This window comes from Panicum hallii, chromosome 2, assembly GCF_002211085.1.
Source record: "Panicum hallii strain FIL2 chromosome 2, PHallii_v3.1, whole genome shotgun sequence".
Lineage (NCBI taxonomy): Eukaryota > Viridiplantae > Streptophyta > Magnoliopsida > Poales > Poaceae > Panicum > Panicum hallii.
This window is the reverse complement of record NC_038043.1, coordinates 53,046,133-53,064,644: the sequence shown is the minus strand read 5'-3', so window position 1 is coordinate 53,064,644 and position 18,512 is coordinate 53,046,133. Positions and strand designations below refer to the sequence as shown.

At 46.7% G+C, this 18,512-nt stretch overlaps 2 protein-coding genes, 1 long non-coding RNA gene and 1 pseudogene across 4 annotated transcripts; 3 read left to right on the top strand and 1 right to left on the bottom strand.

Annotated features, from left to right (window-relative positions):
- The first annotated feature begins 295 nt into the window (after positions 1 to 295).
- LOC112881296 lies at positions 296 to 882 on the top strand (annotated as a pseudogene).
- Positions 883 to 2,753: 1,871 nt separating this feature from the next.
- Positions 2,754 to 6,542, top strand: LOC112879695. Its single transcript, XR_003226144.1, has 2 exons — positions 2,754 to 2,996; positions 6,179 to 6,542. It is a non-coding gene; the product is annotated as an uncharacterized LOC112879695 (long non-coding RNA).
- Positions 6,543 to 8,262: 1,720 nt separating this feature from the next.
- LOC112879693 (probable homogentisate phytyltransferase 2, chloroplastic) lies at positions 8,263 to 14,188 on the bottom strand. 2 transcript variants are annotated; one of them, XM_025944062.1, is made up of 11 exons: positions 13,879 to 14,188; positions 12,675 to 12,796; positions 12,411 to 12,557; positions 12,046 to 12,271; positions 11,545 to 11,618; positions 11,280 to 11,372; positions 10,356 to 10,473; positions 9,486 to 9,548; positions 9,230 to 9,262; positions 8,967 to 9,050; positions 8,263 to 8,873 (listed from the first exon to the last, which is right to left on the bottom strand). In XM_025944062.1, the coding sequence occupies exons 1-10, from the start codon at positions 14,083 to 14,085 to the stop codon at positions 8,976 to 8,978; spliced, it is 1,158 nt and encodes a 385-aa protein (XP_025799847.1). In that variant the 5' UTR covers positions 14,086 to 14,188; the 3' UTR covers positions 8,263 to 8,873; positions 8,967 to 8,975. The 2 variants fall into 2 exon arrangements, with proteins under 2 accessions (XP_025799847.1, XP_025799846.1); XM_025944061.1 differs by having other exon boundaries at positions 8,263 to 8,887; positions 13,879 to 14,187.
- Positions 14,189 to 15,523: 1,335 nt separating this feature from the next.
- LOC112879694 (alpha-amylase/trypsin inhibitor) lies at positions 15,524 to 16,504 on the top strand. The gene has a single exon (XM_025944063.1). It carries the CDS (start codon positions 15,646 to 15,648, stop codon positions 16,339 to 16,341), a length of 696 nt encoding a protein of 231 aa, XP_025799848.1. The 5' UTR covers positions 15,524 to 15,645; the 3' UTR covers positions 16,342 to 16,504.
- Positions 16,505 to 18,512: the final 2,008 nt, after the last annotated feature.

Sequence of the window (18,512 nt, the reverse complement as noted above, 5' to 3'; positions counted from 1 at the left end):
GACTTGCCAGGGTCTTCGGTGTTCGCTGCTCAGAGAGAGTACCAGGGCTGTCAGACAACCACTTGACCTCTCAAGTCCAGTGTCAAGTGGCGCTTACTGCGTCCTTCGAAGAAATTACTTTACTATACATGGGCAGAAACGAAGGGGAACAATCACCCATGTCCGCCTATATAAATGTGCCCGCAAGGTTTAAGATGCTCGCAAGAACATCGCCGAGAGGCCTCTGGATCGACTAGCTAGGAGTACTTAGAGAAATCTTGCACTTTGGGCACGCGGAGGGCTGCGAGCAAGAGAGATGTACGCCGCCGGCAATGGTGTCCACGTCCAAATGCCGGGGTCAGAGCTAGACCAGCAGCGGCAGCAGGGCGGCGACCATCGCCTGCAGAACGCCGCCGGCGGCGGCGGGCATGCGCCGGACTTCGCGACGAACACCAGGGACACGCTGCTGGTGGTGCCGACGCTGATCTCGGGGCTGTCCTACCAGCTGGGGACCAACATCCCGGGCGGGTACTGGCAGGACGACGCCGCGGGGCACGCCGCCGGCGACCCGATCATGCGGGACAAGTACGGACGGCGGTACTGGCTGTTCATGGCGGGGAGCTGGGTGGCGTTCGGCGCCTCCACGCTCCTCACCGTGGGGCTGCTCACGGGGGTGCCCCCCAAGTCGCGCCTCGTGCGGGGCGCGTTCTGGTGGCCTACGCTAGCCTCGTGCTCACGTTCCTGGCGTCGTAGCAGCGCACCTCGCTGGCCGTGGACCTCGCCGTCTGGGTCGGCGTCGTGGCCGCGCTCGCCGTCGCCACCAAAAACGTGCGCCTCGACAAGCTCCCCGGCTGGGCGCGGGCAGCCTGTCGTCAGAACTCAGAAATGCCAGCTGCTAGCTAGTTAACTAACTTACGAGCTCATCATCTAAAAAAATATTAGTCTATGACGGTGTGAATTTCTTTTCGCCCAATGTGTTGTTCGTGGTAGTGCTACATGCTGTTCTTGTTCTCAGCTGCTGGTTGCTCAATAACTGAAGTGTCTGTGAACTGTGCTGGTCGTGATGTGCTTGTTATAGTCGTTCTTTGGCTCAAAGCTGGCTTCCTTTTTCTCCTTTCTCGAAGAAGAAATGTGTATTTTTTTTCTCCCCCCAGCACTCCTTTTGTTGTCCCGGTATGCGTTGTGTGTGCTTACCGAAGCCACCGTGTAAAACGACGAGAACAGCTTAATCCTAGAGTGGAAACCCGTGGCAACTTTGCGACCGCACAAAGCACCATCAGGAGCGTTTGGGATGAATCCTCGGTCGGCAGCCGCTGTCATGCACGGGCCGAGATGGTACAGGCCTGCTGGGCCTCATCGGGCTGCTGGCTGGACCCGACTTGGCCAACGGGAGCCGGTGGAGGCTTTTGAGTTTTGACTATTCCGCGTCTGCTTGTAATACTGACAAGGTGGTCCCACCAACCAAGTGCCCTTACTGTAAGACTTCAGCGGAGCAGAGGTTCAGGATCAGCACCGATTCGATTCGAGCGCATCTACAAGCCCGCGGCGCCAAAACGAACTGGGATGGAATAGACACCTTGAGTGTCTGGTGCATCCACCTACTGCCGTCACGACGAGTCATGCCCCGAGCTTGCTATCTATGGTAGCTATGGCTCCGAGAGCACACGATGGTCGCCCGGCCGCCCCCACGCGCACCCTTTTCAGCTCCGGAAGTAGCCAGGCCGCCAGAGCATCTCGCGATCACGCACCCGATGCATCATCCACGCCATCACGCACAATCTGCCCCGGGCCCGCGGATCACCTCCGTGCACCGGGATACCACCTGCTTGCTTGCTTGGGATCGATAGGTCGATCAGGTATCGACCGACACCATCAGTGCTCTGAATCCTGAATTCCTGATGCTGTCACTGTCCGATCACTGGATCAATTGGTGACAAGCCCGAGCCAATGCGACCTTCGATTCGCTCGAAAGCTAATCATGGAGGAAATGGCAAGCGCTTACCGCCTTAAGGAACCCCCTTTTGTCCTGAGAGTGCAAAAGGGCCCTCCGCCTCGTCCGCATCCTCGTCCTCCACTCGCTTGTCGTCCTCCATCACAAAGGGGGGCGCTCGTTAGTCCGTACGTGGGCTGCTCTCTCCCTTCCCTAGTAAGGAATGTCTAGTTTCGCTTAGCCGGATCGAGGAATTGTGTTCGCTATGGAAGCGTAGTTTAGTTATTTCTCCGGCTCTGATCCGTTAGTTCGTCGTTTTTTTATCTGCTACGGATGGATCCGTCCGGACTACAGCAACGCCTACGGGTGGCGGGATCACTTATGGAGTTGCGGCGTATTTGCAGGGTTAACCTGATAAACCATCTGTGCTTTAGTTGGTGCCTAACGACAAGCCGTGCGAAATTCGCGTGTGGCAGTAAATTGAAGTACATGACGTGATAGGGTGGTCTGTGTTCTGCAACTATACAGAAATGTCTCTAATGTTGGTGCAGTAAATTAAATTACGTGATCTGATCTGGTAAATAGGGTGGTCTGTGTTCTGCAATTATGCAACAAGTGTCACTAATGTTGGTGCAGTAAATTAAATTACGTGACCTGATATGGTGTATAATCTTTTTATTTTCTCTGATAATAAAATAGAGTACGTGTCTTGTCATATTGTGTGGTATAATTGTCCAAGCAAATGGGTTCCATGTGGCAGAACCCCCCTCCCAGTCAGCCAACACCAGCAGCCGGACAGCTCACGCACCAGGCCAGCCGAACCTGATCGAGCGACGAGCTCCCACCCGGGCTAAACCCAGCGGACGGTGGCGCACAGCCGCGTCTCGGCCTCGGGCCTCGGCGTTTCGTCCCTGCTTCCAACACGCCTCGATCCAGATCCAGATCCAGTCCAGGCAATCCCTTGCGGTCTCCCCCCGAGACTATTCCATACATTCGCCCGTAGCGGTAGAGGCGCCCGCCGCCTCGTCCTCGACTCCCTCGTCGTCCTCGCTCGTCCGCCGCTTGGGGTGCAGACTCCGGTTCCTAGGTGAGGAATCCCTAGCTTCGCGTGTACGGGTTGAGGGATGTGAGCGGCGCGGTTCCCGTTCCGATCCGCTAGTTCGTCGCTATTTTTATCCGTTGTGCATGGATCCGTCCAAACCGTAGCAACCAACGCCTATGGTGGCGGGATCGCTTGTGGATTTGCGGCCCTGTACTCCTGCTCGTACTTCCAGGGTTAGCCTGATGCCCTGATAAGCTACCCGTGCTTAGTTGGTTCCCAACGGCAAGCCCGTGCAAAATTCGCGTGCTCTGGATCCGTTCCTGTCCCGCTCTTCCCTTTGTTTGTTGCTTGGAGGTAGAGAGAAGTTGAATTCCAAGTATTTCTTCCTGAGGTGGATGTTCCACTCCGTCCGCTTTGTTTGCTGCGTTGTGTGGATCACGGGATAGCAAAATTTCCCCCAAAAATTTTGAGGATGCATCTGGATCCCACGCCAAGAACACCCAGTGCAGATCCTCGTTCTGCATCATAGTGAGATCCCAAGGTATGAAACCCTAGCCTGTTGTTGTGATGTTTGGTAGGCATGTTGTGATGTGTTTTGTTTCTGATGCTATTCCATGCTCATGATCACTGGTAAAGGTCAAAATGATTTGGGTTGGAACAGTATGATTATGCTAGATGATTACGAATGCACATAGATATGCTCTGCCCTTGTTAGTTGTTGAATTGGACTATGTGCTATGTGCTAGCGATCGTCACACTGATATGTCGCACAGCTCCTGGTGACCAGAGTCTCTCCATGCAAGAAAATTTTACTGCCTGAAATTTTACTGCGTTTCTTGGTGCTTGAAATTTTACTGGATTGGGTGGGTATGTAAAAAGGTTTGATCTTGGTGGTTGTGCTTGCTTGATGTTACTGAACAAAATTCATGATGTATCACCCTGTTAGGATGTGTTAGCTTGTTGTAGGCTTATATTTGTTGCCTGCCTTTATTAGCATTAGGCTTATATTTGTTGCCTGCCTTTATTAGCATTCAACTAGTGAGCAGCTAGCCATTTTGTCTATGCTTAGCTGAAGCAATTTTGTCTATGTCTCACCCAGCATGTATGGTTAGTATTGTCTATGTGACAGTATAATATGGTTTGAATGCCTAAATATGATATATGTGACTCCATATGTGATTTGGTTCTTTTGCTTGCTAGTCGAGGGTCTGGATTCTTGTGTCAGATTACGTATATATGGATTCTTGGATGGGTCTGTATGGTTCCAATGGTCTGGATGGATATGGGACAATATGATTTTGCTTGTTCCAATGGTATGTATGGTTCCAATAGAAAATTTGACTCTATATTATTCAATTTTGGAGCATCGTGGCATGTTTCTGGAGGTTGTAATATTCGGTTTTGGAGCTTATATGGTTACACTCTATATTAGCTAGCATGTTGCTTTATCAATCAAAGTGACTAGCCTAAGCAAAAGCTGCAATTTTTTTTTTTTGTGTACAAATGAGGTAAGCTTACCAGGAGTACAATGCAAGTGACCATATCTAGTTATTTATCCTCATCCCTCCAACCAAACATGAGATGGGATCATCCTATCCCCTCTCATCCCTCCAACCAAACAAAAAAAAGGGATGAACCCAACCCTGCAACCAAACGTGAGAGGGAATCATTTCATCCTAGAAAATAGGGATGACCCCATCCCATCCCATGTTGACTCCCAACCAAGCCCTGTCCCTGGGCGTGGTGGACCACTTGATAGCATTCTTTCCCCCAAGGAAATTTGGTGCTGCATCTGGATCCCTGCACCCTCCGCTAAGTCTGCCCTCCCTGGTCATGCTTAGTCTGATTGTCGTCTTTGACCCAGTCGGAAATGGGGTGTATCGAACTATGAGGATATGCCCAGTACGCAGAACCTTGGTCTGCACCACATAATTTTTGTTTGAAAGGCTGCACCCATAAGTAAGACAGAGAATCATTGTGCCATCTAGCAAAGGAAGCTGCTTTAGATAACAAGCGGTTGATATGCTCTCCAATCTTGCATTTAGTTTTTCATACGAACAATATTGGCTTGGAAGGTGCTCTGAGGTGACAAGTGAATATATATAGTTTAAGACACCGTTCATGATATAACTTTTTTTAAAAAGCTAGTGTATCCTTGTGCTTTTTGTATCTAGCACTTGCATTTACAGAGCAAAATGAAAATATGCTGTCCAAAGTTGTTCTTGTTGAGAACTATGTTTCATGATTGAATTATCTTTCCTTAATCATTTCCTGATGGTCCTTTTCCACTTTAATGTAGTTAAGTATGGTAGCTGAAATTTCAAACTTCCACTAAAACAAAGTATGAACTTGCCTTGGCCACAACTGAATTCTGAAGTAGTAAGAGAGGATGGAAAGGAGGAATGACTTGTTTGATTAGCTAGTTGCTGCTTCCTATGAAGCAAGTAAATTGATTGAGTGCATAAGTTAATTCAGGCTGCAAAGTTGTAGAAATTGATTCACGATTTTTTTATTTATGTCCATCAAATTGTCCCCTATGCAATATCATACAAGTAACACTTACCTGAAACTTATGTTGTGGATGGAGTTTTCAAGTGGGTTCTTTGCCTCTTGTTTCAATAATCATGTAACTCCATGAGACTATCATCTTTTATCTGTCCTGTCCAACAAGTCTTTCAGCTATAAATGAAAAATCCAATAGTTTGCATGTCAGCAACTTTTGAGTGCACGAATCTAAATGCTGTCACGCTATTTGCACCCAGCCCCATTCATCACTTGTTATTTTGTTAAGCTCCTCTTTTGAATCATATTGCTATTTACATAAGACCAAGAGACTGTACTCTGTGAATGTTTGTAAACCAATTGGAACTTTGGTTCAATCAAGATGCAAAGTTTGCCAGCAGTTCCATTTTGTGCCCCACATGGAACACTTGCAACCTGAAGTTCTGATCCCACCATTGCCTCCGTTATATACCTGTTTCAAATTTTCAGATTACCGTATTCTACTACCTATTTTACACTATGAATCAGGTATTAGTAGCTTGAAAGAAACAATCACCTTAGCAACATTTTTATTTTTGACAACCTGATGCATTGTAGCTACAGACTTACTGTTGATTTTTTTTTGATTGACACTGGCCCAACAAAAACCATGCTTGTCTTTTTCTTTTTGGTACTATCCACAACTTGCTTACACTGATTCTGTCCTTTTCGCTTGGCATTATCAGAAGCGCAGCATGGCCAAGCTCAAGCCAAAGGCGTTGCTGGCACAAAGCAAAGTGAAGAAGGGCCCCAGCCAAATCAGTGTGGCCACGATCTTCACTTACTTGGTCCTTGGCGCCGTAGTCGTGTCCTCTGTTTATGCTGCTTACAAATACTGGGTAGGCAAAGGACCAGCAGTGACAGCAGCAGGCGTCGAGGGGAATTAAACCCCAAACTATGTAACTGATTTTGTTGTTGTATCATCCAGTTGGATAATTTTGGTGCTGCAGCCCAGTAAAAGGAACATGGATAGATTGTATCTTGCTACAGTTTTATTGTAAACCGTGGGTACATTATATTGATATATGTATGCTAAATTCCTTTCTTCGATGTGGATGTCTCTGCTGGAAGGCTGGAACTACCTCAAGTTTGTTATGGTACTCGGTGCTGTTACGGGAAATGGTTGAAGACACTTGAAAGATGCAGTACAAACTTATGTTCATGATGGCAGTGGATATGATTGGGAGTTATGCTGTGCGCAAAACCAGAACGAGGTTATTGTGGTGCAAAAAGAAAACACTACGTCCATTCGTTTGTAGATGCAGTATCAACTTTGCATGTAGTCTGATTAACTGTTCGTCATAATTTACGAGGTTTGATCTTTTAAAATCCTAATCCATGTACTGGAAACAAAATTTACGGCCTGGAGGTAGGCAGGGCGGTGGACCTGCGGGGCTATGCGGAGGAGTACATGGGCGGCCGCCCAGACCTCTGCCAGGCTGGGCTGCGCGCCATCGTTGCCGCCATCTTGGGCGTCGACCTCGCGAAGCCGCACAGGGTGACCATGAGCCGCTGGGACGCGCAGCCTCAGGCCTCAGCGACGAGCAGATCATCTATGCCTGCGTCGACGCCTTCGTCTCTTCCGAGGTCGCCCGCAAGCTGCAACGCCAGGAGCAGATCGTCAGGTTCGTCTCGTGAAGCTGCTCGAGGGCGGCTACCGAGCGAGCTGCGCGGTGTCCAACGATTGCAAATTCTACTAGCTTGTTTTAGTAGTTAAGTTTGTTCTAGTTTGCATCAGAAAAAATGTTTGTCATGGTGCGTTATTAAGACATGGTTCTTGCTGCATTTTAGCTATGTAAGCCAGGGTTTTGTCATGGTGCGTTGAGAGTTGAGACATGGTTCTTGCTGCTATGTAAGCCAGGGTTTTAGGAACGATGTGTTGTTCCTGGTGTGGTGTTTGCTTTAGAGCAAGCAAAAGATGGTCTCCCAATCCGGACAAGCGAGCACCAATCCATCGTGCTGTAGCAACTCCTGCCCGATGCAACACCCCCCTCTGCCTCAAAACCAAACCAAACTATACGCAATCCTCGGCCAGTGGCGTACCTTCATCCCGCCGATCAAGATCATCGTGTTTGCTCTTTGCGTCGAATGCCACCGCCGGGTGCGCCCTACGCATGCAGAACTTCCAAGGCCCTAGCGCAACCTCTCCTGGCGTCGCGATCGACGGCGACGTCCTTCAGGTGAGCCACGTCCCTGGCGAGCCTTGCCACGCCCCGCGTGTCGTGGAAGTGGCACAGCGTGGGCGGCCGCGGCTCCGCCGGCCGTGCCGCCGTGGCTCTCCGTTCTCCATGTTTTTTGAGCAAATTCCAGGGCGCAGCAGATAAGATGACAGCAGTTTGATCGTTGAGATGACAAGAGCATTTCCCATACAGGTTCAAATGTTCAATTGCCGAAGAAAGAGGCAAACATCACCCGGGCTCGGACCACAGCTGGAAGGAACGCCTGCCGCTGTGTGTTTGGTGCGGCCGGTGAGGGCGGCTCCGGGAGCCCGAGTCCGCCGGGGACAGCGGCAGCGGAGCCGGGAGGCTACCTCCCACGCTGGGAACAGCCCGGCTCCGCCGTCCCAGTCCGCGACCATGCGTGCCGGCACCTCGCCATGCGCGCCTTCCTCCCCACAACTTCCGCTCGAACAGCCGCCTCGTCGCACGTTGTGACCGACGGCGGAGGCCGAGCATCGTGCGACCGCTGCCTGTAGCTCCCTGCCTCCCTGGCTCTTGGCCGCATTGCTATAGTATGTCACGAAGCTAGCTGACATGATGCAGACAAATGATGACACATGGAGGAACTTTCAGTCCTTCCAGATCGAACGGTGGAAAAGACAGTGGTTCCTGCTATACAACAGGTACAGCTGAAGCTCAAGAAATATATATGCAGTATAAGCCAAGGGGATACTAGTAGTCCGTGGTCTGTATTCGCGTGACTCGTGAGGGCACGCCATCAATATGTCTCGCATATATACTAGCTTAACCTCGAGTGACAAGAAACGTGCTTGGCTAGTTGGCTTGGCCGCTGCACCAGCACCAGCACCACCACCTGTTTCGGGCCAGAACTAGCTTGAGTTTCCATCGACGTCAGACCTGAGCTCAAGCCCTCCCAGACAAGACCCTACAGAACGGGGCACTGTTGAATTTGTGCCAAAGCCAGCTACCGCAGCTCCAACAAGTTAAAGCCCTCACCCTCAGCATGACAAAAGCTTCCCAAGCTCCTAAAACTCCAGGATCCTTGAAACATCACTGCATTTTGTTTCCGTACAACATATGCACAACAAGTACGCTTCATATGCACAAAAGGGGCATCAGCCGACTATGATCGCCCCTGCACTTTATCGACTCCTCCCTTTTTGATTTGCTCCCATCATTAGGCTGTAGCCCACTCTGAAGTCTGAACTACCAGATCTGAGAATTTTTATGAAATAAAATCTTGGAAGTAAACGAAATTTAAAAGTATGGTCAAATGCTAATAAAAGAAAGTTACCTCTAGGCTCTATATCAACGGAAAGAAGATATATTCAGCATAGAAGAGATTCCAGATGAACCGATAATATTGCGAAATAGCATCCTGTAAAACAGATGAAGGCAAACTTCTAAATTAGAAATGAGGCACATATGGTCACTAAACAAAAGAACCACCCTTTTATCATAAGTTTTTGCCCCCAGATATCACAAATACTTTTGCAAGTGATCTTCCATGAAGAAAAAGATTAAACAAATACACCATGCAAGTAAAAAATGATTCACCTTAGTGTACTTCGCTTGCTCCAGAACCCATGTCTGAAATCATGGTAGAGAACAAACATGTCAGAACTAGAACACAAATGCCACAGAAGCAAGGTTATAATACTGATTAGTCCAATTCACTAATCACATAGCTTTGCATCGAACAATTATGAACATGTTCTCAAACACGCAAGAGAGCTGCGTATCTCTATATTAAGAAGAAACAATAAGAACATAAGCTGCAGGATAGATCATTCACAATACTAAACATGTTTACCTGGAAAATTAAACCAGCTGCAAGGGCAACATGCACAGGGACCATGACAGTGCGCCTGAAGGCCTGCAAATTAGAAAATATTAGTGCAAAAGGAGCCATGTAACGCTACCTATATTGAAGCATGCACACTGTTCTGGAAAATCCAATGGAAAGAACAGCAATCCTTCATGCTGATATACTTCAGAAATATAAGAAAATTCATGAGACTATTTGGCATATTGGACAAAAGACAAAATTACAGTAACAAATCATCACTAAGAGTCTGAATGAATGCATTTTTACAGCATAAATATAAACGAGAAAAAAATTGTGGGATTATATAAAAAGTGTCCAAGATCAACCATGGGAGAAGTGACAGAATGGGATAGAGGCCATATTAATTGAACATGTTGCGTGAAATTGAGGAAGAAAAGGTGCACATCTTTCAAAATTTACATGCAGGTACATGACTGCACCTACAATCATAATCATCAAACATGCCACAAGATTGATGATAACTTTAAATATTCAAACCACAATCCTGTTTGCTACTCATTGCAATAACCTTGAATAAATCTTGATGCCCTTTGGAGGCTAAGATAGTGCATATACCTACATTTACAAGTGCTTTTGCATCTTCCAAATCGTAACACTGTTTATGGAAGTGCATACTAAAACTGTGAGTAGCAGTAAGGTAGTAGTATAATAGTCCCTATTTGTGTTTCTACCATCTAAGGGTTTACTGGAGTTGAATTAAAGATATGCAAAAACAAGGTACTGGAAATGATTCCAGTAAAATGCATATTATGTACAACACTTGTTGGGTTCGTGTCTCTTTAGCCAGAAGGAGAAAAGAAGCTACAAGGGAGGTCAAAGGTAGCAGTAAGATACCTGAGGCATGAGAAAAGCTACAACAATAGCAGCAATGTAATTTGCTACCAATAAACCAGAGCCAAGGAAGGCAATGTTTCTGACACCAAGTTTTGTTGCCAAAGTTGATATCTGATACCTAACAGGAGAAAACATTATAAGTAGAATGTCAGCAATTTAACCATTGATATTTCTTTTCAAAGGTTTGCTGTTAATCAACCTTAAGTGAAAGTCAAAGGTTAGCTTAGAATTCCTGATAACATAAAGTGTTTTTTTATATTTGTGAAATCTTTCCATATCCTATACTTGTCCATTTTAGACATTCTCCCAGGTTAAAATCCCCGTGCCACCCACGGACCATCCTGGCTCAGGCCAGGTGGCATAGCTTCGAGAAGTGTAACACAAATGTCACAGGTTCAAAATACCATTGTCTGCTTTACAACTTCGTCTTGATAACTAGGCGCTTTGGGTTTGACCAATTGATTTCGGGCGTTAGTATGAAGATTGCAATTACCCTGTATACGCATGTTCTTTAAAACACATACACCTAGACAAAGAGAATTTTCTATATATTGTGTTTTCCATTAACTGCTAACAGAGTTTTTGGTACCAACTGTTAGATAAGTCTCACATTTGTGCGTCCATGTACCTATCTATATTACTAGATGGGGCTAGGTATAGCCCCCCGGGGTGATCTCGACCGTCGATGGGATCACACGGTGGTTTTACTGGCCTCCTGTGGCCGTCTAGGTAGAACCGGGGTTAAAGCCCCAATATATGTAACCCAATGCCCCTTGAGCCAATTGATTGAGAGAGTTAATGAAAATCCATTTTGGGCCAACACCAACTGATACCCGAAATCAACCAACAAATTGGGATGATCTTTCGCTAGAGAAAGACAAAGTGCTGACTCAACTACAGGACAATGCAAAATTAGAAACTTACTTGCGATCCCCTTCAACATCAGGGAGATCTTTGGTTATAGCAATGACCAAAGCAAATAGTGTCACGAAGCATGTAATGAAAGCAACAGGAGAGCTGCAGATAGAAAAATATCATATGGCATTAGACATCATATCATCTCTGAATGTTCGTCTGCAATGAGAAGCAACAGAACCTTTACCACTTCTATTAAGTAAGATGTATGTAATGTCTACATATAACGCTGAATGCAAGAATAGTTCCACAGAAATTTCCAGTGACTATTTACCTCCATTGGAATGTAAGACCTAGTGCAGCCCTAGTAGCATAGTACACGCCAAAGTTGAGAAGAAAACCGCGAACCTGATAAGAAAATCTTGAAATGTGGGCTTATCTTGCCAAAAAGATATGCATATGTATGAAGTGTTTGTATAAACATGAAATCTAGGAAACAAAATCATGCAGGATAAACGGAGAGAAATTAAGCAGCTCTAGCAGTATCATGTGTGAATTGTAAAGAAAGAATGAAATTACCTCTGTAAGTCAAAGTTCTAGCAAATAAATAGATCAAAAAGTTGAGGCAAGCTAGCAGTATCTAGGTATTTTTCAGAAAGTCTTGTGAGGTACCTTTTTAAAGGCATTGCAAGACTGGTAAGAAAAATTTAGTTTCACCAAGCACATGATGTAACCAATGGCACTTTGATACCAATTATGTTAAGAATGACCAAAACATAAAAAAGAATCGGCGGTGCTATGAAAGTAAATACAGAGAGAGGAGGGGGTCAAATACCGTTGCAATGATAAGAAAAGCAGCAACCGGATATCTCTTCAGTCTGAATGGAGGAACGGAATATATAGTGCCAAGAAATAGGCCAAGGCAGTATAGAGAGGTAATGAAAGTTCCGAAGTTTGACACTACAATTGAAAAGCCTGCAATTGCGAATAATACTACCAGCAACCATGCTGACTGAACTGAGAGATCACCGGCAGCAATGGGTAGATATGGCTTATTTACCCTGTTCAATAGCATAAAATCAGAAATCTCAGATACACAATAATAACTGTTGAAAATATTTGACTACCAATGGTAATTCGTAATAGCACCTGAATTTTATGTACTAAAAATAAGCCAAGCCATGGAAGGATCGTACATACTTGTCAATAGCAACATCGTAGATCTGATTGATCCCAACAATGTAACCATTGCCGCAGATTAACGCTACAAGCCCATAGAATGCTTTGAATACCAACCACCAATTTATCAGGTGGGAATTCTCTATCAAGGCTCTAGCAACCAAAGCTCTGCACCAAGTCATCAACCCAACTATATCAGTACCAAAGGAAAAATCACAACCTAATTACCGACATAATCCAACACTAAATCAACAAAAGATAGTAATGAAAACAGTAAATAAGTACATGGATCCCAAAGCAGTTCCTCGAATTGTGTGTGGCCTCAGAAATCTCCAGCAGGAATCCTTGAGGTCTGACAGAGTCTTTGACAAAGGAGCTGGTCCAGCAGCATCAGCTTGAGAGAATGTCTGTGTGAGGGACCAGGTGAGATCAATGTGGTAATACTATACGACAAGACACACATAATTACTAAGGTAAATAACTAAATACAGTGATGCCCTGAGTAATAACAACAATGAGCTCATTCGTTCATTTATACTTGTGAAGTACCCCATAGCCCAAGAGCTCTACACAATTCCAAATTGGATTAGGTACTTACTAAGGAACTTTGGGTTCTCCATTTAGTAACAGTTTAGCACGCGGTAGTTAAAGTAATGGCCAGAATGCTGAGAAAATTTTTAGGGAAATAATGAACAAACATATACAGACTAGGAATTCCTGAAGTGTGCCATAAACCAAATTAAACATCTCCATGACTTCAAGACTAGCATTTTTTTTTCTGTCCTCCACCTATGACTGACTGAACCAGTTGATTCGCATCCATATTTACACTATCCAAGTAACTAAACAAATTGATATGCATCCATGTTTGCAGTCTCCAAGTGCTTTCAATCTAAAAAACAAAGTTAAGGAGAAATCTAGAAAGCCACTCCTGCCAGGCAGGACCACTTTTTCAGCACAAGACTCCTACATTCACAAGGCCACAAAACACTTCAAGCAGACAAAACACACTCAAGCAGACTCAATTTCCTCACCATACATTCAGAAATGTTGAAGTATAAGTGAATTGCCCACCTTTCCCCATCAGCTTAAGCTTTTGGGTTGAATTGGTTGGTGCATGCAACTCAATAAGAAACATAAGCTCTGCCAGATGCTCCTCCAAGCCGCAATGTGCCTTAACAGAGTCATGGAATAGATGTAGCTGACCAAAGTTAATTCATGATGTATGCTTGTTACAGGTACAGCAGTTTGTAGTCGTCTAACCTAGAGGAAACAGCAGCACAATTTGCCTGAACGTACTGGTGTGACGCACTAACACTGGTATGTATAATATGTCGCTAATCGATCATGAGCCCGTGCCTCCATCTCTAATTCGTATCTACATGATCTCTCACTCCACACACTCGATTGGCGCAAGCGCAGCAGCACAAATCACGAGCACTGCGGCAGGACATTGCATTGAGCTAGAGACGGGAATCGGCGGTCTTACCCGCACGGTGTCGCGGCGGCGTTCGCAGGCGGCAGTACAGGGCGCGCGAGGGGCGCGGGGGAAGCAGCCTGCGGGGCCGGAGGAGACGAGTGGGGGTGCGGACCGCGACGGGCTGAGCAGGCGTGGAGGGCGCCCGCTGCGGAGGGCGGGGGCGGCGAGGAAGGCAGGGGCGCGGGATGGGAGAGGAGGGGAGGCGAGGGGAGCCATGGGGGAGGGGGAGCTTGGACTCCGTTTTTTTCAGCCACCCGTCGCCATTGGTGATGCCAAGGGCCAAGGGCCAAGGCAGGCAGGGAGTGAGGTGGGTGATGGGAGCCGTGCGTGTGTTATCCTATGGCTGCTGGCTGCTGTAGTGCGGTGCTGCTGACAAAGGCAAAAATGGCATAAGTGCTAGTATGTAGTTCCTTTTTCTTTGATATTGGATCAACTTAAAACCCATCTAACTAAAATAATCTAGGTTTGAAATGAAGAACAATAAAATAATTTAAAAGAGTGACCAAGAACTAACTACAGAATGTCCCACCTTTGTATTTATACATGTTTGGTTTACAAAACTAGACCAGAATTGAAAATTTTAATTTGATTCATCCCATTCTAGTTATTTGAATCCATAGTCGATTACAACAACTTAGGAAGGAATAAATTAATTAATTTCAACACACAAACCAAGTGATAGTGGTCCATTATTGCTAGTATCTTTAATGCCATATTCATGCAGAGGAGGCAGTGTTGAATCCACCTAGGAAGTGAAGAGGGGGTACATCTTCCTTCTCTTCCTCTTCCTCCCCATTTTGCTCCATTCTTCCAAAAATGAAAGGGAACTTAGAAAATATCTATTAATCTTAGGGAGGTAGGGAGGTAGAGGGCTTGAGTCTCTCCAGCCCTCCTTTAGATCCACCTTGTGAGGGTCATACTTATTCGGTTGGATCTTTCACAGAATACGCGACCAAACTTTACTTTTAATTGATTTTCTTTATTTTCTAATTTAATCATCCCACTATTAATCAACACAAAATATTTGAAGCAGAGCTTATTTTCCATTTCCGTGTGGATCTGAAATTGGAGTCTCAATTCAATTTGTCCGATCCAATTTCACACACGGAGCCTAGTGATTTTCAGCTTGCACACCATATGTGCATGGCATCTTATTAGGAATCTTTCCACTTGCGAGGAAATCAAGAAGCGCGTGTGAAGCATGTTACCTTGTATCTTAATATTTCTCTGGGACCTTTCAAAAAATAATATTTCTCTCGGGGCTTAAATACACTTATTTATCTCAAATCGGTTGTTTCGTCCTCTCCTGACTTGAACGTGAGGTTCAAACGCCGAACCTGAGAAGTATGCCAAAATGTGACGACGAGGTGCCTATGATGTTGACGCCCAACCCGGTTATCGCGGAGTACATCAAGAACAAGAACCACGTATGAGCTCTCGGCACTAGCTCGTGCGCGCGTGGCGCCACTTTAGCCGTTTGTGTGGGCGTCAATGTCAAACAATCTCAGCTAAGCAGCTCGTAGTCAATCTTGCCGAGAATTTCCATGGAAACGTTCAAAGTTTTCCAGCCACCATCAATTCAATTCATCATGCACGGACATCAACAGCCACCGATGATATCTCTTCTAGATTTCCGATCCAGTTCATCTTTTCCACATCCCAATCCACTCAGCAGTTCATCCGTCCACTATAAAATCCCAGTCCATCTCGTCGTGCCCAATCAATCATATCCACCCCTCGGCGTCCTTGCCCGCTGCATCATCTCTCGGTTTGTCAATGGCGCCCTCCGCAATGATCAGCTGCGCCGCCGCCGTCGCGATGCTCGCCCTCCTCGCCGCGGCCGGCGAGGCCGCGGTGTTCACCGTGGTGAACCAGTGCCCCTTCACGGTGTGGGCGGCCTCCGTGCCGGTGGGCGGCGGGCGGCAGCTGAACCGCGGCGAGACGTGGCGCATCAGCGTGCCGGCCGGCACGACGGCGGCGCGCATCTGGGCGCGCACGGGGTGCCAGTTCAACGCGGCCGGGCGCGGGAGCTGCCGCACGGGGGACTGCGGCGGGGTGCTGCGCTGCACCGGGTACGGGCGCGCCCCCAACACGCTGGCGGAGTTCGCGCTGAACCAGTTCAACAACCTCGACTTCTTCGACATCTCCCTCATCGACGGCTTCAATGTGCCCATGAGCTTCCTCCCCGACGGCGGGTCCGGGTGCGGCCGCGGCCCCCGGTGCGCGGCGGACGTGAACGCGCGGTGCCCCGCGGAGCTGCGGCAGGACGGGGCGTGCAACAACGCGTGCCCCGTGTTCAAGAAGGACGTGTACTGCTGCGTCGGCTCGGCGGCCAACAGCTGCGGGCCGACCAACTACTCGAGGTACTTCAAGGGGCAGTGCCCGGACGCCTACAGCTACCCAAAGGACGACGCCACAAGCACATTCACCTGCCCCGCCGGAACCAACTACAAGGTCGTCTTCTGCCCGTAAGGCTCTGAAGATGGCGACAGGATCATATATACACTAAGAAGAAATAAGAACTGGCCGGTTTGTGCAGCAGACCCAGCCCAGCTAATCAATAAGGACGTGCCATTTCTACATCATCATATATAACAAAGTCACTCAAAGAAATAAGAAAGTTGATTTCCATGTATATCACACCTAGCCAGGCTAAATGTTTCGGACCGTTGGATCTCCGTCAAGTTCATGCCAAATGATTTCTTCTTTCTTCTTCCTCTGGCCCTTGCCCGTCATCTCCGTCACACCCCTTCTTCCCTATCACCAGTGGATCCTCACCGGAGACACTACCATCACCTATCGCCTTGCTAACCTCAAGCTAGCTAGCATCATCCCCTCGCCTGGCCCCGACTCGTCAGCAGTTTTCCCCCACCACAGTCAACGACGGCCTTGCCGGCCCGCCCACGACCGCCCAAGTTACAGGGGCCGCAGCCGCAGCTGCCAGGACGATTGGAGAGAACGGAAGAGTTGGCCGTGAAACGTGAAACGGTGTTTGAGTGTTTCCCCTTGGCAATTGGCATGCTTCAGTCCTTCAGATACCAAATTATATAAACTTTGTGTATTACACCACATCTACTTTTCTGAGATCTCATATTCCCTTCTAAAATTTTCTTTAATAATTTAATTAGTATTTTCTGTCCCCAATCATTTCATACTGTCTACTAGAATTTTCCTTTTTTTCTTAAAAATAATTGCAGGTCTCTCTAGTGTGTTTCGCTCTCTCTATATTCTGCTTTCTATAAAAACTTAACTAATGTATTCAGTCAATTCTGCAGCACGGGGCGGTAAGGGGATTAAAATTTTAATCTAGATAATTTAAGGGCCGAACACTAAAAGAACTAGGTTCTAATCTTATACAACTTTAAACTAAAAATATACCAGGGCTAAGTTGAATCACGAAGAGAGCACTAGAGTCATGATCCGTTACCACCCCTACGAACATCTTTTAGATTCCTACCTCCTGAGCAATTTACTGTCCTGTTGGTTGTAGTTCGGATTGAACTTACTAGAATAGATATAACCATAATAAGATCACAGATATGTTTGAATTTCTATAAAGTTCTATGGTTTCTTCTTTGTAATTCTTCTGACACTGTATATTCTAGACAGAGCCCTGCAATTTTTCAGGATGCTTTGTGGCTTTGTTCACATGAACAATTGTTGCTTCTCCAAAGATCAAACTGTACATACTCTTCATTTCTCTCCCACAAATTTGAACTAGAATACTGCAAAACGTTTTGTGATGTTTGTTCACACCAGCACATGCTGCTTATCTTCCATAAATCAAAATCAGAATGTGCTTTGTACAGATCATAGTGACAGTCAGATTTGTCTTTGATTAGCTGTGTCAGACAGAAGTACAGAACCCAACATTTTGGTTCGTCTTCAGTCTTCGTTTTCCAAGTCAGCCATGTAAATCAGTGACTCATTTTCACTTTGAAGGTACCATTTTTTTTTTTAAAAAAGGTGCAATTGGTTCATATTCAGTCTTGAATGCACAACGATGGTACCTGTTCTGATCTAATTTGGGAACCATCGTTTCCAAGAAATTGAAGCACCATTGCAATGGCAATCTGCAGTCTGCAGAGCGATCTGAAACTGTGCTGCTGTGCTGCCCATGGTTGCAGATAAATGCATTGCAGATTTGCAGTTGCAGCAAGGCTTCCAGCGGCGTTGGGTAATGGCTTCTAGCTGCTGGTCGACGCATGTCGTGTGAAGCTACAAGGGCCCCAGGTGAATGAAACTGGCCGGAACGCGGCACCGCTCCGGCGAGCTGCGACATGACCGCATAAAGCTCAGGATGCGTTTCTTAAGACCCCAGGGACGTCCTTGAGGGGGAGCATCTCCAGCATGGAAACATAGGGCTGTAAGATGCAGATGGCCGCCGCTACAGGGCCCGTAAGGAGATAGAAGATCGCGCGGCAGATTGCCTGCGGCGGAGAAGCCACGCCGGCGGCCTTGCGGCCGGCCCGGAAGATTCGTAGACTCCCTTCGGAATTTTTCAGAAAACCCCTGGATTGGATCCAATGTATGCAAAATACCCCCTAGTTCGGATCGCGATTAGTAATCGCGATCCGAATATTTTCATATAACCCCCTATTTTGGTTTGGACTTTTGCAAATAGCACCCGGATCTTGACTGGC

Bases quoted from the DNA above. Each gene is read 5' to 3' on its own strand.
- LOC112879693 (XM_025944062.1), bottom strand. From the start codon at position 14,085: ATGGCTCCCCTCGCCTCCCCTCCTCTCCCATCCCGCGCCCCTGCCTTC. The intron at 11,373-11,544 runs GTAAATAGTCAC...TTCTATCTGCAG, and splicing joins GGTCTTACATTCCAATGGAG to CTCTCCTGTTGCTTTCATTA. The intron at 9,263-9,485 runs GTAAACATGTTT...CCATGATTTCAG, and splicing joins CAGCTGGTTTAATTTTCCAG to ACATGGGTTCTGGAGCAAGC.
- LOC112879694 (XM_025944063.1), top strand. From the start codon at position 15,646: ATGGCGCCCTCCGCAATGATCAGCTGCGCCGCCGCCGTCGCGATGCTC.